Below are 19,488 nucleotides of genomic sequence, written 5' to 3' on the forward strand. Positions count from 1 at the left end.
CGACCTGCAAGCCTTTTAGCTGTCTGATCTAGCAGAAGAGTGCAGTTGAAGATAACTCTAAAAAGAACGACCCTTGTAAATCCCCTTTTGTAGCAAAAGACCTCTTTGCAGTTTGTTTACAGTACTGGGAAAATTGACTTTAGGGGATAGAGTGTTAATTTTCAAAGCTGTTGGAGAAGGGGAGAGACAGGATTTTTAAGCTGCAGGGAGAAGCAGTATGTTTTGTTTTGTAATGATGCAGGGGAAAGCGGAGAGCCACGTGTTTGTGTTTGTATCTCACTTTTCTTTTTAAACATGCTGGCTTGGATTTTTATGTAGCAGGGGGCAGCGGGGAGATGACCGCTCAGGCCTTAACGACAGGTCTGAGCGTACGTAAAATTTCTGACGGTAAATGATTCGTTGCAATCGTCGGTATGGTTAGTGCATTCCGAATTGTCCACATTTCAATGGTAGTTTCTCCTTTGCATTCCGTTTTCGTTAGCTGCTTGCTTCGTAGGAAAAAGGCCTTTAATGCATGCAACGGTTAGGAATTTCCTTCGTTAAAGGGTTGTTAGAGGGTCGTTAAGGTTTAGTGCATCTAGCCCTCAGTCAATAGCAAGTAAAAGTGTCTAATCACAACTGAATACTACTTTGTTGGCTATGCCAAGGTTTAAGAGCACCTCGTTTGATTTCCTTTCCTGGCATTGGCCAAAGACCTAAGTGAAAACAAAACAATAAGAACTCATGAAAGAGCATGCTAGTCTTCAAAGGAAAAGGAACATCTTCTGATTAGAGGAACAGAGAGGAAACCAGCAGATCTGAGTTCAAATCCTGCTTCTGATCCTGATGCTCGTCATTGTGATCTTTATCTTCCATTGTCTCAAGTATTCAAATATGAGCTTGTCAACAGAGCATGGATTCATTGTACCTTTTAGAATTTGGTACAGGGAGCCCTACAAATGCCTCATCAATAACAATAATTATGGAGGTCCTTTACAAAGCATCAGTAAAGCCCAACACGGGCTTACCAAACTCTAAGTCGGAACTACTGCCAGCCACCGGCGGTAGTTCCGCCCCAAGCGAATGGCATTTCTGAATGAAAAAGAAAACCCCTGGAAATGGCTTGCACAGCGGTAACCCAGTGGTAATCAGGTTACCAACGGGTCACTGCAGAAGCCGTTATCACCACCTGAATGAGTGGCAGTAAGAGTTCTCTTACCGCATGGCCATGTTTGTCTGGGGGCTTTTTGCCCACTGCGGTAAAAAGGGCCCTGGCGTGCTAGAAAAATAGCCCCTGCAACTAGCACAGGGCCCTTTTTCCCCACAACTTCATAAAAGGATCCCTATATGGCCCCACAGACCAATAAGTTGAAAATAGAAAATTCAGCCTACTGTGTTAAGATTTCACTCTTACAATAAGCCTGCCCTGAAAGTGTGTTAGGATGATATCCTCTACCAAAAAGAAGCTGATGGAATAACTTGAATGAATATGCTACTAGGACAGACCCGTGACTAAAATTATAAACTTGAAAAAACAAATCTGTATATCTCACATTTGATGCTGTCTCACAAAATCTGCAAACTGCTGGTCCTTTGCATAAAGTTCTATAATTCGCACTCTGTCCTGAATTTCCTATGAAACAAGAAAATAAATGGTCTTAGCTGGAAACAAAGAATGGAACTTGATCTACTCATCCCACATGAAATCCCAGTTTACTTTGAATACTGAGATTGGAACTGAGACTTCCAGGTTGTAACATTTCCACTATATTTTACAAAAAGCTCTGTGGAATGTGAAATCTTTTGTAAAACTACATCTAAGAACAAGCAGGAGTGCAGACATGTTTATTACCACTTATAGCCGGAGTATCCATTTTACAAACATACATGTGGAAAAAAAGTGTAGTATCAACTCATAAAAAGTGACAGTTTCACAATTTCCACATATAATTGCAGAGTGGGCCATTTTAAAAGTCTATTCAGGTAGGTTCAGGCAGTTAACTAGAGAACTTAAATTTTCTTAGAGGCACAAATAAGAAACAGGGCATGAAAGAAAATTATTTCCTCAGTTCTTCATATAAAGCCTTGGTCAAAATAAGCACTTTTTCAAAATATGTTCAGGCCCCTAAGCATAGGTGCCCCGTATAAGAGGCTTGGGGCTCCCGTTGCACTGCTGCTACCGGACCTGTGCTCATAAACAATGATAGAATAGCGCAGGACCCGGCTCTCTGCAGCGCCGCTAGCGCTTCTTATGCCGGTCCATGAAGTTTACATCGGAAGAGGCAGAACCATCACAGGAAGCACTAGCGACGCTGTAGAGTCGGGTCCCGCGCTCTTCTATCATTGCTTATTAGCGCGGGACCGGTGGCAGAGGTACAAGAAGAAGGAAGAATGAAACTGTGCTGCAGGGTGGCAGTGAATAGGTGGGGAGGGAAAAAGAAAAGAAGCATGACTGGATGGGTGAGGGTGGGGGAGATAGAGAAAGTGTGGTACAATACTGGATAAAAGTGGGGGAGAGATAGAGTCTATGGGCTGGAGAGTATCTGAGACAGTGGATAGAGGAAATTCTGCATAGGAGGAAGTGAGATAGAAATAGGGGCAATGCTGGATGATGGGAAGAGAGATAGGTAGGGACAATGAATAGTGTGGAGAGGAGAGGAGAAAGCGAGGCAATGGACATTGCTGCATGCTGGGGAGAGAGACAGACAGGCACTGCTGGATGATAGGGGTACGGGGTATGTGGAGAAACATAGAGGAGATGTTGGTTGCAGTGAGAGACAGAGATGAGATGAGAGAGGCAGAAGCAATACTGTATGGGGGGAGAGAAGGGGCAATGCTTTATGGTAGGGGTAAGAAAAAGAGACAGACGAGATACTTTATGGTGGTAGGGGCAAAGAGACAAGAAGGGATGCTAGCTGGCAGAGGAGGAGTGAGAAAGAGAGAGACAAGAGAGGGGATGCAGGATGGCAGGTGGGAGAGAAAGATGAGAGGTAATGCTGGATGGTGGTGGGAGATAGAAGATACTGGATTGCAGGTGATAGAAACAGAAACGAAGGAGATGCTGGATGGCAGGGGTAGAGAGGGGAGATGCAATGCTGGATGGTGGTGGGAGAGAGAGAGACAGAGAAGATGCTGGGTGGCAGGTGATAGAAACAGAAAAGGAGATGCTGGGTGGCAGAGGTAGAGAGAGAGGAGATTCTGAATGGAAGTGGGAGAGAGGAAAAAGCTAGTGAAAGACTGAGGAATAAGAGAAAGGAGAATGGGAGAGCCAGAGTGAGGAAAAGAGATGAAAAGCTGTAGGTAGGTGCAGTAAAAAGAGGGAGATGGAAGACAGGATAATATGAATGAAATCTGAATGGCTAGGTAACAAAAAATGGAAGCAAGCTGAAAGGAACATATTAGTGTTGATGTTAGTTGTTATGGAAGAGGTGAAGAAGACAAAAGAAGAGAAAAAATGGCACTTGGACAGGAGACCCATGGAAAGAGAGTTAAAAGAAAACAGGGAAGCAGTAACCAGAGACCAGGACCAACACAATTAGAAAAATTAAATGGGCAGACAGCAAAGGTTAAAAAAACATTTTATTTTTAATTTAGGATGAAATAATGTGGCAGCCATGTTAGTCCACTTTAAAAGTTAATAAATAGTTATAAAATAAAAAAATAAGGTGACACCTAATTCTCCAGGTCAGGACAGTATGCTCGTTCTGACTTAAAGAAGGAGTTTTTGGCCTCTGAAAACTAGCCAAATATGTTGTGTTAGTTGAATAAGAAGATATCACCTTATTTGTTGGTTTTGTTTTATTTGCTACTTTTTCATGTAGCAATTGAAATATGTTAGTTTTTTGAAATTTACATCTGCTCTCTAGATTTTCCATGGTACAAAGGGATGTCTCGCTGTTTCTATTTCTTGGTTTTGCATTTTATGCAGAGTATGGCTTCTTGGGGTTCAGTTTAATTCTTGTCTACATGTTTCTATTTTTAGTTTGTGGTTACTTATTCTATACTTGATGAGGGTCTACTTGTGTTCATGTATGAAAAAGGTTGGGTATTCTGTTAGCATTGAGTGTCTGTTTAGGACTGATCTGTACTAATCCAGCTTGCTTAGTTTTCCAATAAGTATATTGATGATATTCTGCCCACTGCAATTTACGGTGACTCCTGAAGGTTAGTGTTATGGTAGAATTGCTTTATAGGTCCTAAGTGATTTTTGTTGGGTTTTGTATTACTTCATAGTATGCCTGGTACTGGATTTTGGATTTAGTTCATGCCTTTTTCAATTGTAGCTCAGTGAGAGTTATATTAAGATACAGTAGGTATTTTCCTATCTCTGGAGGACTTACAAATCAATGCTAAATAATTGTATGTATTTCCAGAATACTGCAAATATTGTCCTCTTTAATATGTTGTATTATTTTGGTTCACAATATTCATTTTTGTCACATAATTCCTGGAATGTATTCAGTGTACATATTACAGAGGTACTGGGGAGACAGCTGATAGAGCTGCACCAGAACCACACAGTGAAGGATTCATTCTTAGCAGTGTTCAAAAGTTCTCCACTATCCTTTTACTGCTGACATAGGTGCTTCCCCCCACTGCAAGAATTTTAATATACTCTGTTCTGTTCCATCTGTCCCATACCCTGATCTTGGCCCCATCCTATAACTTCATCTAGCCCCACCCACTTTAGCCTCCCCAAACAGCTGAGTCACCGACTGCCTATGCCCCTAAGCTATGGCAAAATTCAACAAGGAAATTTGCATGCATAAAGGTAACTTTAAAACAATACAGGAACGTAAGACCTTTGAAGTCAGAATGATTGAATATTTTGACCCAACAGACAGGACTTAACAAGGATCTGGGTTTTCTAGCCCATTATAAACCATAAAGTTGTATTGCTCTGTTTATCACCCTCCTCTCACCTACCCAAACCCATCCTGTTAGACTATCAATGAAATGCTTTGATGTCCCCATGCATACCTCCTACCCACCCCCGCCCTGGCTAGACAATGAAATGCATGGATGTTTCACTTATATATACTATCAGCTACCACATTTGCTTATTTCCGATCTGACGAAGAAGGGCAACCTTCGAAAGCTAATCAAGAAATGTATTAAGTTATGTCCAATAAAAAGGTATCATCTTATTTTCTTTTCCATGTTTTATTTTGTTTGATTTCTATTGGTAACCTTTAAGAGTGGACTAACACAGCTACCACACCTCTCTACATGCATAAAAACAATGCACCTGCATTCCTTTTGTGAAATGGAGAATACATAGGCAGATTTTCGATTGGTCAAGCCATACCCAAATCACACTCACTTGAAATCTCTGCATTGTAGTGATGTTCACATGTAAGCAGAGGCTTTCTAAAATCGCCATTTACATATGTATGCAAACTGCACTGGAAATTATGCCATTTACATGTGGAAATGCTTTTTAAATGACCTTCAGTGCTTCCTGGAAAATCTCAATTCTTTTTCTTTGGCTACTTGTGTTAGGTTACATTTGCAGCTGTCTACTGCTTGTACCTTCTTCTCTAAATTGCTAGATACCTCCGTGTCATAAAGGATATGCTGAGCCAGTCCTGGTTTTACTCCACAGCCTATCTCTTAAAACTGCTACAATTATAATTCTCCATCTGTTCAGTTTTTCTGTGTACATAAGTACATAAGTACATAAGCACTGCCACGCTGGGAAAAGACCAAAGGTCCATCAAGCCCAGCACTCTGTCTCCGACAGCGGCCAATCCAAGCCCCAAGAACCTGGCAAAAACCCAGAATTTAATAACGATCAATAGACTTTTCCTTCAGGAATCTGTCCAGACCCCCTTTAAACTCAGCAAGGCCAGCTGCCGTCACTACCTTCTCCAGCAATGAGTTCCAGAGTCTAACCACACGCTGAGTAAAGAAAAACTTTCTCCAATTTGTTTTAAACCTACCACATTCTAATTTCATCTTGTGTCCCCTAGTTCTATTATTGTTAGAAATCTTAAACAAACGCTTCACATCTGTCCGCTCTACCCCACTCATTATTTTGTAGACCTCTATCATATCACCCCTCATCCGCCTTTTCTCCAGGCTAAAGAGTCCTAGCCATCTTAACCTCTCCTCATAAGGTAGTCGTCCCATCCATTTTATTATGTAGCAATAGCTTATCTTTCTCTATAGCAAATGACAAATCCTGCAATTTCTTAACATCTTCCTTAAGCCCCTTAATTTTCAGAGGAAAATTCAGCTTTAGTACCTTCCAATGATTTAGTCAATGCATAAAGTGTTTTTGCTATGAATAACTTTTCAGCATCCCTGGATTAGTCAATTAAAAGATGGTGCAAATCTTTGCACCTAAATGAGGCACATATCCCCATTATTCTATAACTACGCACATAAATTGTAGGAATGCCCCCATTCCACCCATGACCCTCCCATTTCCACACCCCCTTTTTCAATACACCTAAATTTATGTGTGTATATTTTAATTAAATAATTAGCTTCGATAATTGCTTAAGACAATTATCAGCACTAATTAGCTCATTAGTCAATTAAATTGCATGCACAATTTTTAGCGACTTTTATAGTACTCGGGGACATGGTAATTCGGTAACACCACCACCTCCATTTAGGTGCCCTGAGGTTGTGCAGTAGGAGCCTATTTGATAGCAGAATTTAGGTGCCCAGGTTCCATTATAGAATACTAGCATAATCTAGAATCGCCTAACACGTAGGTGCCCGCACTTGTGCCATAAGTGCAAGCACTTAACTGTGGTAGAGACGCATATAACTATAGTATTCTGTAAGTTGCCTGTATAAATGAGAACCCTGCCTATGTCCCAACTATGCTCCACCCCTGTGTATATCCCCTTGCAAATACCACTATGTATGGCATTTATGCCTGTATGTGTGCACATAAATGTAAATACGTCATTATTCTAAACATTTATATACGTAGAGCTAGATTCAGTAAATGTCAACAAAAATCAGGTGCCAGAAAAAATCCGCACTCAGCGCCATTCTATAAAGGGTGCTCTGGGCTGAAAATTTGCGGATATCCAGTTTTGGGACATTTAACCAGCCAGGTGCTGATCCTGGCCTGTTAAATGCTTTTGAATATTGAGAAGAATATATCCAGACTCACCTTGCAGATTGCTCTCGATCCCTCTTTATGTGCTGGTATTGAAAAGTTTTGGCCAGGAAAAAGACCACAGAAATGGCCACAAGAAGAAAGCCGGCCACAGAAGCAATTGCAATACCAACTACCAAAGGTTCAGAGACGTACTCCTCACAGTGCTCTCCTCTGTACCACCAGTTCTCACCAACACGGCATCTGCAATGACCGTCAATACAGAAACAGAGAGAAAACATTGAAGCAGAGGCCGATCCTGAGTAGCCCAAGTAAAGCTGCCAGTTTACACCAATTGCTTTCTTCCATGATTCTTACAGTACTTGATCTTCTTACAGTGCATTACTGGCCTCATAAATAAGTGAATAACTGGAACTGCCATAGTGGGCCATTAGCAAGAAGACATCCAAAAAACAGTGGAAAATAGCATGAGATAAGCATAGACAGCTTGATCCTGGTGACTTCTTGTCAATGTCTTTGTCAATTTTCTGGTGATTTCTTGTTGATGCACACTTGGATGTCTTACAGTTTGTTTATTTGGATTTTGCTCACAGCTTTTTCACTGGTAGCTCAAAGTGAGTTACAATCAGGTACAATTGGTAATTTTATGTCCCTGGAGGGCTCACACTCTAAGGCCCCCTTTTACCAAGCTGCGGCAAAAAGGGGCCTGCGTTGGTGTCGACACGTGTTTTATACGTGCGCCGAGGCCCCCTTTTACCAAGCTGGTAAAAGTGTTGGTCTCGCTTTCCTTCAGGAAATGGGTGGGCGACAAGTAAAGCACTTGCCACGTGGCCATTTCGGGGAGGAGCCCTTACCGCCACCCATTGAGGTGGCAGTAAGGGCTCCCGCGCTAACCCGGCGGTAACCGTGCAGCACTGCCCGATTACCGCCCGGTAGTATCCGGCGCTACAAATTTGCGTAGCGCCAGAAATGATGGTGCAGTGGGGGGGGCGAAGTACCGCCGGGCTGCTGCGTTAGCCCGGTGGTACTTCCTAAATAGCGAGCGGTAAGCCCACATTGGGCTTACTGCAGCTTAGTAAAAGGAGCCCTAAGTTTGTACCTGAGGCAATGGAGGGTAAAGTGACTTGCGCAAGATCACAAGGAACAGCAGTAGGAATTGAACCAGGCACCTCCAGATGTCAAGACCTGTGCTCTAACCCACTCCTCCACTGTGATTTGCTTTAGCTTCTCAGAATCATCCCCTTCAAAGAATGGCTAGTTTTAGTATGGGAACCTCCTCAAACATTCTCTCCCTCCGCAGCTCCAGCACCGATTGTGCCTAACTTTAGGCTCTGGGTTATAGAACGAGGGGGAAGATGTACACATGCTAACACATCTCACAAGATGCCATCCGTTTGTTGAGAATCATCCCTTATTTTTCCTAAAATACACAGTAGATTTTATTATAAACATTATTCAGAAGGATTTATCTGGATAACTGTGGCAAGTATCAAGATATTTCCTTTAGCCCTGGCAATCAGGAGACATTCAGTGGCACTATCCAGAATATCCTTACAGATTGCCTCAGCACCAGCTAGATAGTTCCAGGGCCTTCTGTGGGTGGAGCTAGGGCAGAGCTGCCAGTTGTCTGGTTAGGAGCAATATTTAATCCACTAAGATAGATACCTATCTAGGTAGTTAACCAAATATTTCTGCTGTGCCTAGATATTCAGTGCCAGCTAAAATCTGGATGCTAGTGCTGAATATCCAGATTCATTTTGGTCTTGCATCCACGGATTAGCTGAATATCAGACAGATATTATTTTTACTAATATTCATTTGTATAGCCAGCCAGGTGTAGGGATGTGCAGTTATTTGAATTGACAGATAAGATATTAATGACATTTTATCTGTCTTTTCATGCCATTTTGAAATTTAAATGATAAAAAAATATCTGTTTGCACTTGTTTCTAGAATTTTAAGCCCCATTTTGAATACAAATATTGAGGTAGGAATTGGGACTCGCAGGTGAGAACATTCACAATTCCTCCAGTATTTTATAAAAGGTACAATATTTAATGTGGAGCTTTTTGTAAATTTGATATAAGGGGCACTGGCAAATATACATATATTTTCTGACCCATAGAGTGGAACATCAGTTTCAGAAACCTATACATGCTCAGTTCATCCACAGAACTGAGCATTCATGGGGTGCCAGTGTTGGCAGCTGGACGCACTGTCGCTGACTGCCAGTGTTATGACAGCAAAGCATGGGGGTTCAGTAGGCTGAGGATGTCTTCAGCTGGCTGGGCTTGGGAATCCATGCCAACTAAGGTATTATAGGCAAACACTCAAAACTCCAGCGTTGTTCCAAACAGTGCCATAAAATACCACTAAAACAGTGTAGAAGATGCTCAACGCTAATGAGATGCAAATATAGGCACGCTCATAGCGTTGAGCATTAGGGAGCTCAGCAGGAGGATTGTGCTTGGCGCACGCGCAAAGGAGTTCCACAGTAAGCTTGGCTCTTGTGTGTATGCACCTGGCAAAACCCAAATGTGAAGCACACATTCAAGTCTGTTATCTGCGGCTTACATGCTACTTATGCTGCTCGTCTGCACACTCATTCGTCCCTGTACTCCGAGACTCTGATCATTCTATGCAGGTAAATGTGGGTGCTAATCAGACACTAATGGCCTCTAGTGTCCATGTCTACTTTTGAGCATTGGGGCCTCAATTTTTAAGTTTGGCAGTGAGAGTAGGAGGGGGGGGGTTAGGGAGTGGAGAGGAATGCCTCTCCACCCATTGGCCCACTCAAAACTTGCCTTCTGGCCATACCACTGATGCAGCCTTCTAATATAAAGGACAGAGACCCTTTAACCAAACAAAAGAGGAGCAGCCTAATGGCTAGTGCAGTGGGCTGAGAATCAGGGAGAACCGGGATTGATTCCCACTGTGGCTCCTTGTAACCCTGGACAAGTCACTTCTATTGTCCCAGGTGCAAAACTTAGTTTGTGAGCCCACTAGGGACAGAGAATGTACCTGGAACCTGCTCTGGATGTACCACAGAAAAAAGATATATCAAGAATCTAATAAACATAACGCCAGGCACTGGGGGTGGGCAACAGTGTGGCGGTTAGAGAGGGAACAAAGTAGTGTAGCTTTTATTTTGAAAAGGACACCATTAACTACTCCTACAAGTAAGGAGACAGCTGCAAATCAGAATTTAGTTAAGCTACTAGGCAGCATTGTTAACATAGTAGAATTCAAAACAGTGGAACCAAGATATTACAATTAAAATAACAAAGAATCTTTTTGGACTTAACTTAAAAGCAGTTCACCAGGTTACTGATTCTCCAGTGCCCACAGAGGGCTATGCAGAGGCTCAGCTTATTAAACTCATAAATTCTAAGTGATTGCTCCAATTATCACAGATAACTAATTCATATCTAGCACAGATGTGGTTTTACATGTTCACAACTCTTAGTCTACATGGTACAGGCAAACAGAATGATAAAATACCTGCAAATTGCCCCCTTTCCAGGTATGATGTCACATTTTCCATCGTTTAGGCAAAAGTCTGGCTGCAGGTCACAGACGCTTTGGCAGGGTAGTCCATCAATGCTCATATGTCCTGAGTTACAGATGCATTCCCCTTCCCCACTCCAACGATTTACGAGGCACTCGGAGAATGCATTGCAGGCCTGATATTTGCAAGGATCAGCTTGTTCTCCTAAAAGCCCAAATGAAACAAAAAGAAATCAGAAAGAATACAGAAGACTGAGTCAGACAATGTTGTAATATCTTAGCCATAGCTCAGTCCAGCCAGACTCAAAGTCAGACGTGAAATGAGCTGAAAGGACTCAGAAGCTGGCAGTGTAACAGTGTTATTATGTTTAAAGATGTGTGGTATGTTTTTATGGTTTACTGTCACTTTATATCAAGAGTAACATGTGATACATGTTAAATGTCATCCCAGTCCTGACGCTTATTGATTCTCTTGTCTTGATTTCGGCCATTCTGTACTTCAATTATTTTATAATGTAATGTTATGCAGTGATGGACTGAACCCTTTGGCTGCCTCTAGACATTAGGATAGGTGTCTGCCCCTGTCCAGCTAGGGGGAAAGGTCCCCTTTCAAAATTGCCAAGTTGTGGCCATCCAGAGGGATCCCCCTCAATGTCACAGCAGTTAGCCGGTATAAACAACGATGGGACAGGCAGGATCACAACTTCCATTGACAGGGCAGATGTTTGATGGTAGAATAGTTGCCCTTTGGCAGTTGTCTACTCCATCTATTGGAAAATCCACCCCTTGGGTTATGGCCTAAAATAGGAGCACTTCAGTAGCATTTTTTTTCTGTGACAAATTAGGTATCTTCAAGCAAACCCTGGAAACTTAAATACATAAAAAGCATACTCAAGGCAACTTTACACAGAGCACCTTCCTCGGCCCTGAGATGTGATTGGATATGTGTAGAGTGCTAGAGACCTCATGAGTTCCATATAACAAAAAGTCACATGGCACAAAATAGAACATCTTTTGATCACCTCATTTGGGTGGGTGCTGAGCTTGAAGTTCAATTGGTATACTCACCTCAAATGAACAAATAGTCAACTTAATTTGGGTTAATTCACACGGCACAAAACAGAACATCTCTGGATCACCTCATTTGGGTGGGTGCTGAGCCTGAAGCACAATTATTAGACTCACTTCAAATAAACAAATAGCCAACTTAATTCGGGTTAACTGACAAGGTGTTGTCATGTATATTTTGTCACAATTAAAGCTTTGCAAACCAATGTAGCACAAACCCAGGAATTGTGGATGTTACAGGCACTGTATCTCTCATTGGAAGGTGTTCCCAAGCAGCGGATTCTATAGCCCAGCTGAATAACAGATAAGTGCTGCATTTTGAGTATATTGGCTGATCATTGTTATAGAGAAGGGGTTTTTTTGTATTGGAACATGGATTTGGGACTGTGACATTGCTAAAAACTGCTGTCTTGAATAATGAGGAAGTACTATGAACGATAACGGTGACCGCTTTTGAATGTATTCACTTTATGGTCATGATGGTTTTCTGAGCACCTTCATACAAATGTTATAATATTTTGTGTGTTTGTGTGTGTGTATATATATATATATATATTGCTGTAATTGGGTAATGATTTGGACTTTATATTTAAATTGAAGAACATTCTGAAGCCCCTGCTCCTAACATGATCTGTGAGTGCAGCAGTAATGCAATGGAGGACTGGCCTGTGTATACATTTATTTTGTAAAACATAGACACTAAAACACAATTCTCATAAAACAATCAGCATACCACTAAATGTGACTCATATCATTTTAACCGGACTCTGAGACCCTGGTGCAGAGATGTTATGTAATGGCCTTGTTTTTTGAAAACTAGATTTCTTTAAGGAAAGTGTCCTCTCAACACTGCCACTTCTGACTAAGCTCCTGTAGGCTGTATAATTTGGTTGAGAACTGGTGTCTGAGCTTGCATGGACCGTACAGTAGGGCAATTCTCTGTACCCTGTGTTTGAAAAATGTCGGCTATTTTGGGAAGAAAGTAATTTTCCTGGTTTTGTATCTCCTTAAAGGAAGGAGGGGGTGGTTAGGCATAGCTTGTGATTTTATTATTGAAGATTAGGTGGTACTATAACTAAAAGCATGTCTACAATGCTGAGGAAGAAACTGTGAAAGGGTTTTTCTGTAAGAATGTCTTGTACAAGATCTTGAGGAATGTGGAGGGCCTAGCCCAGGGGCCATGAAGAAAAAAAGTAGAGGGTAATCCCACTCAGAACCTCAGAAAGCAGAGGACAGACAGAAACCAAAACACTGTGAGAGAAAAAAGAACTGGGACATTTTTTACTTACTCTTTCTAGCTTTGTCCTTCCTTATTTCATTTTCTAGACCGTATATATGCTTAGTGATACACTTCCTTGTGTGGACTAAGATTCTTTGGAAGTTTTAAGTGTGTTTGGAATTTTTTTGTACTTGTCCATTGAAGGCCTTGAGGGATTTCCTTCCTTGCCCAGTAGAAACCCTTTGTTAAGTGTTTTTCCAATAATCTTGTATACCATATCCTCTGTTGCAAACCCTCATCCCACCACGAGATCTACTACATTAATATGTCACAACATGGTATAGGTACAAGTTAACACCACATGCCTTTTATCATTATAAGAAACAAATGACCTAATTTAAAGCTCTAAATACTGGCAAAAATCAATAAAAGGGTAAAGAGCTAAGAGGCAAAATGGGAATAAAACATCTGTGCTGTACAACCTAATAAAGTTTTGCAAAGGATGAAGTATGGTAACCATACCCATGTGTACTCCTCTTTCCTTCCCCACTCCCACTGCACATTATGTTTCAGTTCTACTATTAAAGCATTACCTGCTTCCACATCTAGGGAATGTTTATCAATGGCAAGGTTCATGGTTCGGTAGACTGTGTTACAGAAATCCTCCAGGATGATATACACAGCGTTGGTGACATTACGTGGCACCGGCCTTTCAAACTTCATTCGACTGTTAACTACAATACTGCCATTCCTGAAGTTCAGAATTTCCAAGTTCTGGAAGCCTGTTAGATTGAACTGCAGGTAGGGAACCAGCTTTTTCAACATGGAAAAAACAACGAAAGCATATGAACAGGGGGAGTGAAGCAGTGCAGAACTAAAGACACCATCATTTACGTTGGATTATATTATCCCTGGTGGATTCTATAACTGATTATTTTCAGCTTGGAACTTCAGGCTTTTAGGTTGCAGTTGTCATATTTCAAGCTGTCCCTCTGCACAGGATGAGTAATTTTTCTGGCAGGATGTCTAGGCAGGAAAGGCACATAGGGGCATGTGTTGCACCTAATTTATATAGGCAGCACAAGCACCTAGGTGCCTTTATAAAAAAAAGGTAACCCAAAAGCTCTTGAGCTTTGAGGCAGGGGTAACTTTGTGGTGTATGTTCTCCTAGGAATCAGTGCACATGTACATAATTTAAAAAATACAGGAATGACAATTCTGCCCCCACTCCGACCATTCCTTGCTCCCCAATATATATATATGTCACATAAAAGTGGGTGATAAGTTTTCTGAGTGCTTACTTTTAAGCAATTATATAAGTGAAAATGTGAAAGGCTGTTCTACATGCCAAAGTCACATAATATTATTCCCAGAAGGAGCTTTTTTTCTAACTGACCTTTGAGTATTTCTTCCTGTTCTAGTGTAGAATACTGTTGTGAGGAAATTGGTAAAGTGAGGGACTGGTCTCTTTTTCAAGGGCAAGTACTACCAAATCTATATTTTCAGAGCCACCTTACCATTGAGTGACTTTCTTTTTGCAAATGGCCCCCCTTTTCAGTTCCTGTTTACTTATACAAATAAGGTCCCCTCAATGTATAAACCTCTACACATGGCCCCACATCCCCTACAGGCCATTCATGAGTATTTTATCTAAGAACAATTGGGAAAGTTTGCCACACTGTGTTTATACAGTGCTGGTAAGAGGTACAACATATTTTCAACTTTCGGGATGTTTGGAGAATAAGTATTCTTTCCATCATGCTACCTGTTCCCCATCACTACCCCTTCACTGGCATCAGCCAGTGGCAGATATCACTCTCCAGTCTCACACCATCAGATCTAAAAGTGTAACATGAGAAAGTGATCAATAGGTTTCTGGAACTAAATATATGGTCCAATTCATTAACAATCTCATTTTCTCAAGCTATAATGCAGCTTTTGAAGCACAATATGGTCCTAATAAAAAACACATAGCTCCCTTGGGAGGGAATAGTGATGGCCATTGCAGCATGTAGCTTGGAGGCCGCTATGCACGTGGTCAGAAAAGTGGACATAGAAAGGGAAAATACTCTTTTCAAGTTTAGGTATTTTTTTTTTTTGTCCCTTTAAAAGAGGTTTGATTACAATTCCCGGAGGACTATGCATTCCGAATCCAGGAGGGTTGTGCTCAGAGATGGGGGGGGGGGGGGGGACTTAAACCAACTGACCCATCAGGCTTCCAGCTGGGCTAATTAGCAGTGCCTTCCTGGAATGTGAAAGGTGAATTTAAAAGGAAGGTTATTAGTTTTTGAGAGAGAGGGACACACCCAAGGGGAAGAGCAGCACTCCGGGGTTCTAGAGAGGGAGAGGGTTCTCTAAGGTTAGAGGGCAGGGAAAGGTTTAATCCTGTCAGCTCACAGCCATTCCTGGAGTGGGGAAAGGGAAATTCTTCCCAGTAAGGGGTGGAAACCAGGGTCGGTAATTCTGTTCTGCAAAAGAAACCTCAGCCTGGAGATAGGCAAAGAAGGAGCAGTGCTCCAGTAGGTTACTGAAGCAAAGGTTCAGTGCCTGGGATGAGGGAGCAGGATTCCTTGAGGCTAGGAACCAGTCCAGTGGATAGGACAGTAGGGTTCAAGCTGTAACAGGGATAAGGAGCTAAGTGTTGGGGGTTAAGTTCCACTTAACTCAGAGGAGCTCCACGAGTTAGGGTAATTTCCAAGACAGTTCTTTGTGTTTGCTTTCCTGAATAGTATGAAAAAGGGAGAGGGGTCTGATGTTGTATGGGAGTCTGTAGGAACAAGGGCACAAAGAATGCCTTGGTCTAGATAGCTTAGTGAGGGAAGGGCTAGTGGAAAAGCCAAACCCCTGTAGATAATTTAAAGACTGAAAAGAAATGGTGTTTAACCCTGAGTTTGTAAGATAGCACAAAAAGGGGAAGAGTCAGTTAATAAGAAATACCCCATAGCTACTTGGATGGTTGAAAAGGAATGTGATTTACTCTTTATTATAAATAACTAGAGAAAAAGGCCCGTTTCTGTTAGCAATTAAACGGGCGCCAGCAAGGTTCCAGGGCCCCCTCCCTACCTCCCTCCGTCCCTCTGTCTGTCGTCAGGCACCCCTCCCCGTAGAGTTCCACGGCACCCCTCCCTCACTCCCTCCGAGTTCCATGCCCCCCTACCTGCCTCCCTCCCTGTGCTCAGAGTTCCAGGGCACCCCTCCCCTTCGAGTTCCAGGGCCCCATTCCCCCCCTCCCCTTCAATTTCCAGGACCCCCTTCCCCCCGTATTGCAGTTCCAGGACCCCCCTTCCCCCCCTCTTGGAGCTGCAGCATGCTCGTTCTATCACCCGAAATCTTAGCGTACGGCTTTCATTGGCTGCTGGTGGGTTGGCTGGAACGGCAGTGAGTGAGAGGGGTGCTGTGAGTGGCTGTGTGGCATGAAGCAGGGCTGCGTAGCGAGTGACATATTGTGCAGGGGCGGGGCTGAGGGCGGCTGTATGAGTGGTGCTGAGAGGTTACGAACACTACAGAGCTTCAGGGCTTCACTGCCACGGAGTGAGCTTCAGAACGTTGGAGGTGGGAATTATTTATATAGATATGGGGAAAAGATCCCATTGATTTCTTGTTTGTAAAGTGAGTTGTGCTGTATATGGCCAGTAGGAAAACCTGGCCTGGATTGTGAGTTTGAGCAAGGTCAGGCAGAATTAAGTACGAGGTTGTAGGAATATGTGCAATGGACTTTTATGACAAAGTTTATGTTATATGCTGTTTGGTTTAGATGTATTAAAGAACCTGCATCTTACTGACTGATCTTAGTTTATGTCATTGTGGGCAACCCAAAAGGTGGGGGAGGCTTATCTCTAGGGCCATAAGTGGGTACCCCAATGAAAAATATACCATTCAACTTCTGCTCCAAAAAAGCATGAATAAAGAGTGTAGGCACTGGGATTTTAAACGCTTCTCAATGTTTAAAGAAAAAAAACACAAAACTTATGTGACTCATAGGAGCATAAGAAATGTAATGCTAGGAGGAAGTCAGACAAGAGGTCCATCAAGACCAGAATCTTGTTTCCAATAGTTGCCAAATCAGGTCTCAAATACCTGGCAGGATCCCAAGGACAGATCTATTCCTTATTAAACCCTCAGATAAGCAGTGACTTCCTCAAGTCTACCAAACTAATATTGGTTTATGAATTCTTCTTCCAGAAACTTGTCTAAACTGTTTGTTAAACCAGATATATTAACTACTTTCATCACATCTTCTAGCAAAAAAAAATTCATAGCTTAATTATGTATTGAGTAAAAAAACTATTTCCTCTGATTATTCTTAAAAGTGCTACCTATAGCTTCATGGCATGTCCTGTAGTCTTAGTACTATTGAAATGGTAAATAAGCATTCCCTATACATACATTACTAACCACTGATAACATATAGGATTTTGGTCTAAGCTGACTTACCAGTTCCAGAAAACGTTGCTCCAAGGCTTTGTATTCTGGGGAATTCTTATTAAACAGGTCCTCTGAAAACATCATGTTGGTAACCCGAAGACTAAAGAACACCACTAGAGCACGTCCAGTGACATTTGTGTCATATTCCTGAGAAGATAAAATTATTCCTGCCATATCTGTGGAATGGGCATTTTCGTCAGTCATTCTTTTTTCCTCCTGGTTCATCCCAGGGCCATAGAATATGGTACCCTTTTGATCCAGCTCTACTGCAATGTCCTGTACACCCATTATTACTACTTCTTCATCCTCTTTCACCAAGATAACAGGGGGAATCAATTCTGTAGAATGAAGGAAAGTAACTTTGGAAAATTGATCATGGTGGTCTACTCTGTTTGAATCCCAACTGGTTTGGTCTTGTTTGGCATTCCCTATTGTGGTAGTCACAGACTTCATAGTACTGTTAACATCATTTACAGAAATAGCATCACGAATTATACTATATTGTTGCATGATGTCTTCTGAACCAGTGGTCAACTGAACTACATTAGGAACTTTGTTGGTTACTTCAAGGTGTATACTAGCTTGTTGGGCTGTAGTAAGTAATTCTACAACTTTAGTAGCTTTCCTGGTTATAGATGTTACTGCTGATAGTAGCTTATCTTGATCTGTCACTTTCTCAAGGAGATTGATGGTACTTTCTGTAGGTTCACTACTGTGTGGCCTGACAACTGAAGAACCAGTAACCTCTTGAGCTGTAAACTGAGAGTCTAAAGTTTGATGATAATTGGTAAAAATTTCAATGAATGGTTTTTCCGAAGTGTCTATGCTCTGATGTGTTTTGTCTACAATTAAATGAATGTTTGTATGATCTGTTCGTTTATCTGAGTTGGAAAAGTCTTCTGTACTTGATGCCCCATTAGCTGTTGGATACATAGCAGATGAACTTCTATGTTGTTTCTCCCAAAAAGATTCTCTTGTTTTGTTTAATTCAAGCCCTATTTTATCCATTGAGGTAGAGAGTTCTTCTTTTAAAATACTAAAAAATAAAGACTGCAGTGTGGGCCTCAGTATAACGGATGGCTCAGTTAGTGAATCATCATCCATATCTTCAGATGCATCAGTTTGCAATGACAGTTCAACATTTAATGGCTCTTGTGTCAAAAGCATGGGCACTTGTTCACTTGTAGTCTCTGTAAAGATAGGTCTGCTTGATGTATGCTCTGTTATAATGAATCTATCAAAGGCTTCAGCCTTTCCTTTGAATTCTTCTCCAGTAGTATCCAATAACTCTTCTTGTTGAGTATTAACACTGAAATTAACTGAATCAACAATATAATCTATGCTCATTCTGTTGGTGTTCTCTTCATCCATATTCTGTATGAACATATTATCCTCAAGCCATCTGTTAGGCGTGGAATATGAAACTGGCTCCAGGGTTGATAGAGCCCTTGGCCATAGGTTTGAGTCCATCTCTTGTCCTGAATGATCAAATCCTGAACCAGATCCACCATCAAATAAGGCATCTCTTCCAGGCTTCATATCAGGTGACAGATTTTCATTTAAAACAAATGTGCCTTCTTCTGCACTGAAGTCAAGGTCTGTTAAGGAACTTGCCCCTTGCGAAGGAAAACCAAGCCCTGCAGTTTGGAAAACAGCATTTTCAGTAATGAGTGACTCAGAATTTTCAGACCTCTCACCCATTGTTGACCAATGAGCTTTCAAAAAGACCAGGCCCCTTGGCACCTCTAGCAGGCCCTAGTGCTGAGGCAGCAACCAGGAGCAGTGTAGAAGTTATCATTGCTAAGTTGACTCCAGGGGATACTATGGGCCTGATAGTCAGCCAAAGGCGGGCAGCGCATTTGCTGTCCGCCACTGGCATTAAACCCGGATATTCAATGTCGGGCTGTATCCAGTGACTGGTATTGAATATCCGGGTTTATTTTGGCCACTAAAAAGTTAACCGGTTATGCCGATATCCAGTGCTAACCAGTTAACTTTTTAGCAGTCAAAGATAGGCCTGCTATTTGTTTGGCCTATTTAGACCACTCAAAATAGCCAGTTTGGCACTGAATATCCATGTCTAACCAGCTATCTCCTGCTGATATTCCCAGTTTGGCACTTAAATGCTATTTAGCCAGGAGTCGTTCCTGGCCAGCATAGGGCCAACTTTTTACAATGATTGGGGGTGCTAAACCCAGTGAAAATTACC

General features: G+C 41.9%; 1 protein-coding gene across 1 annotated transcript in view; it reads right to left on the reverse strand.

Moving 5' to 3' along the window:
• Positions 1-589: 589 nt before the first annotated feature.
• The window catches only part of IMPG2 (interphotoreceptor matrix proteoglycan 2), a 68,794-nt gene continuing 49,895 nt past the window's right edge, over positions 590-19,488 (reverse strand). Inside the window, 7 exon segments of the mRNA XM_030205039.1 lie at positions 590-695; positions 1,533-1,612; positions 7,115-7,168; positions 7,171-7,303; positions 10,562-10,772; positions 13,448-13,667; positions 17,289-18,916. Coding sequence (XP_030060899.1) covers positions 650-695; positions 1,533-1,612; positions 7,115-7,168; positions 7,171-7,303; positions 10,562-10,772; positions 13,448-13,667; positions 17,289-18,916 — 2,372 coding nt within the window. The 3' untranslated portion in view covers positions 590-649.

This window comes from Microcaecilia unicolor, chromosome 5 (assembly GCF_901765095.1).
Source record: "Microcaecilia unicolor chromosome 5, aMicUni1.1, whole genome shotgun sequence".
Classification (NCBI taxonomy): domain Eukaryota; kingdom Metazoa; phylum Chordata; class Amphibia; order Gymnophiona; family Siphonopidae; genus Microcaecilia; species Microcaecilia unicolor.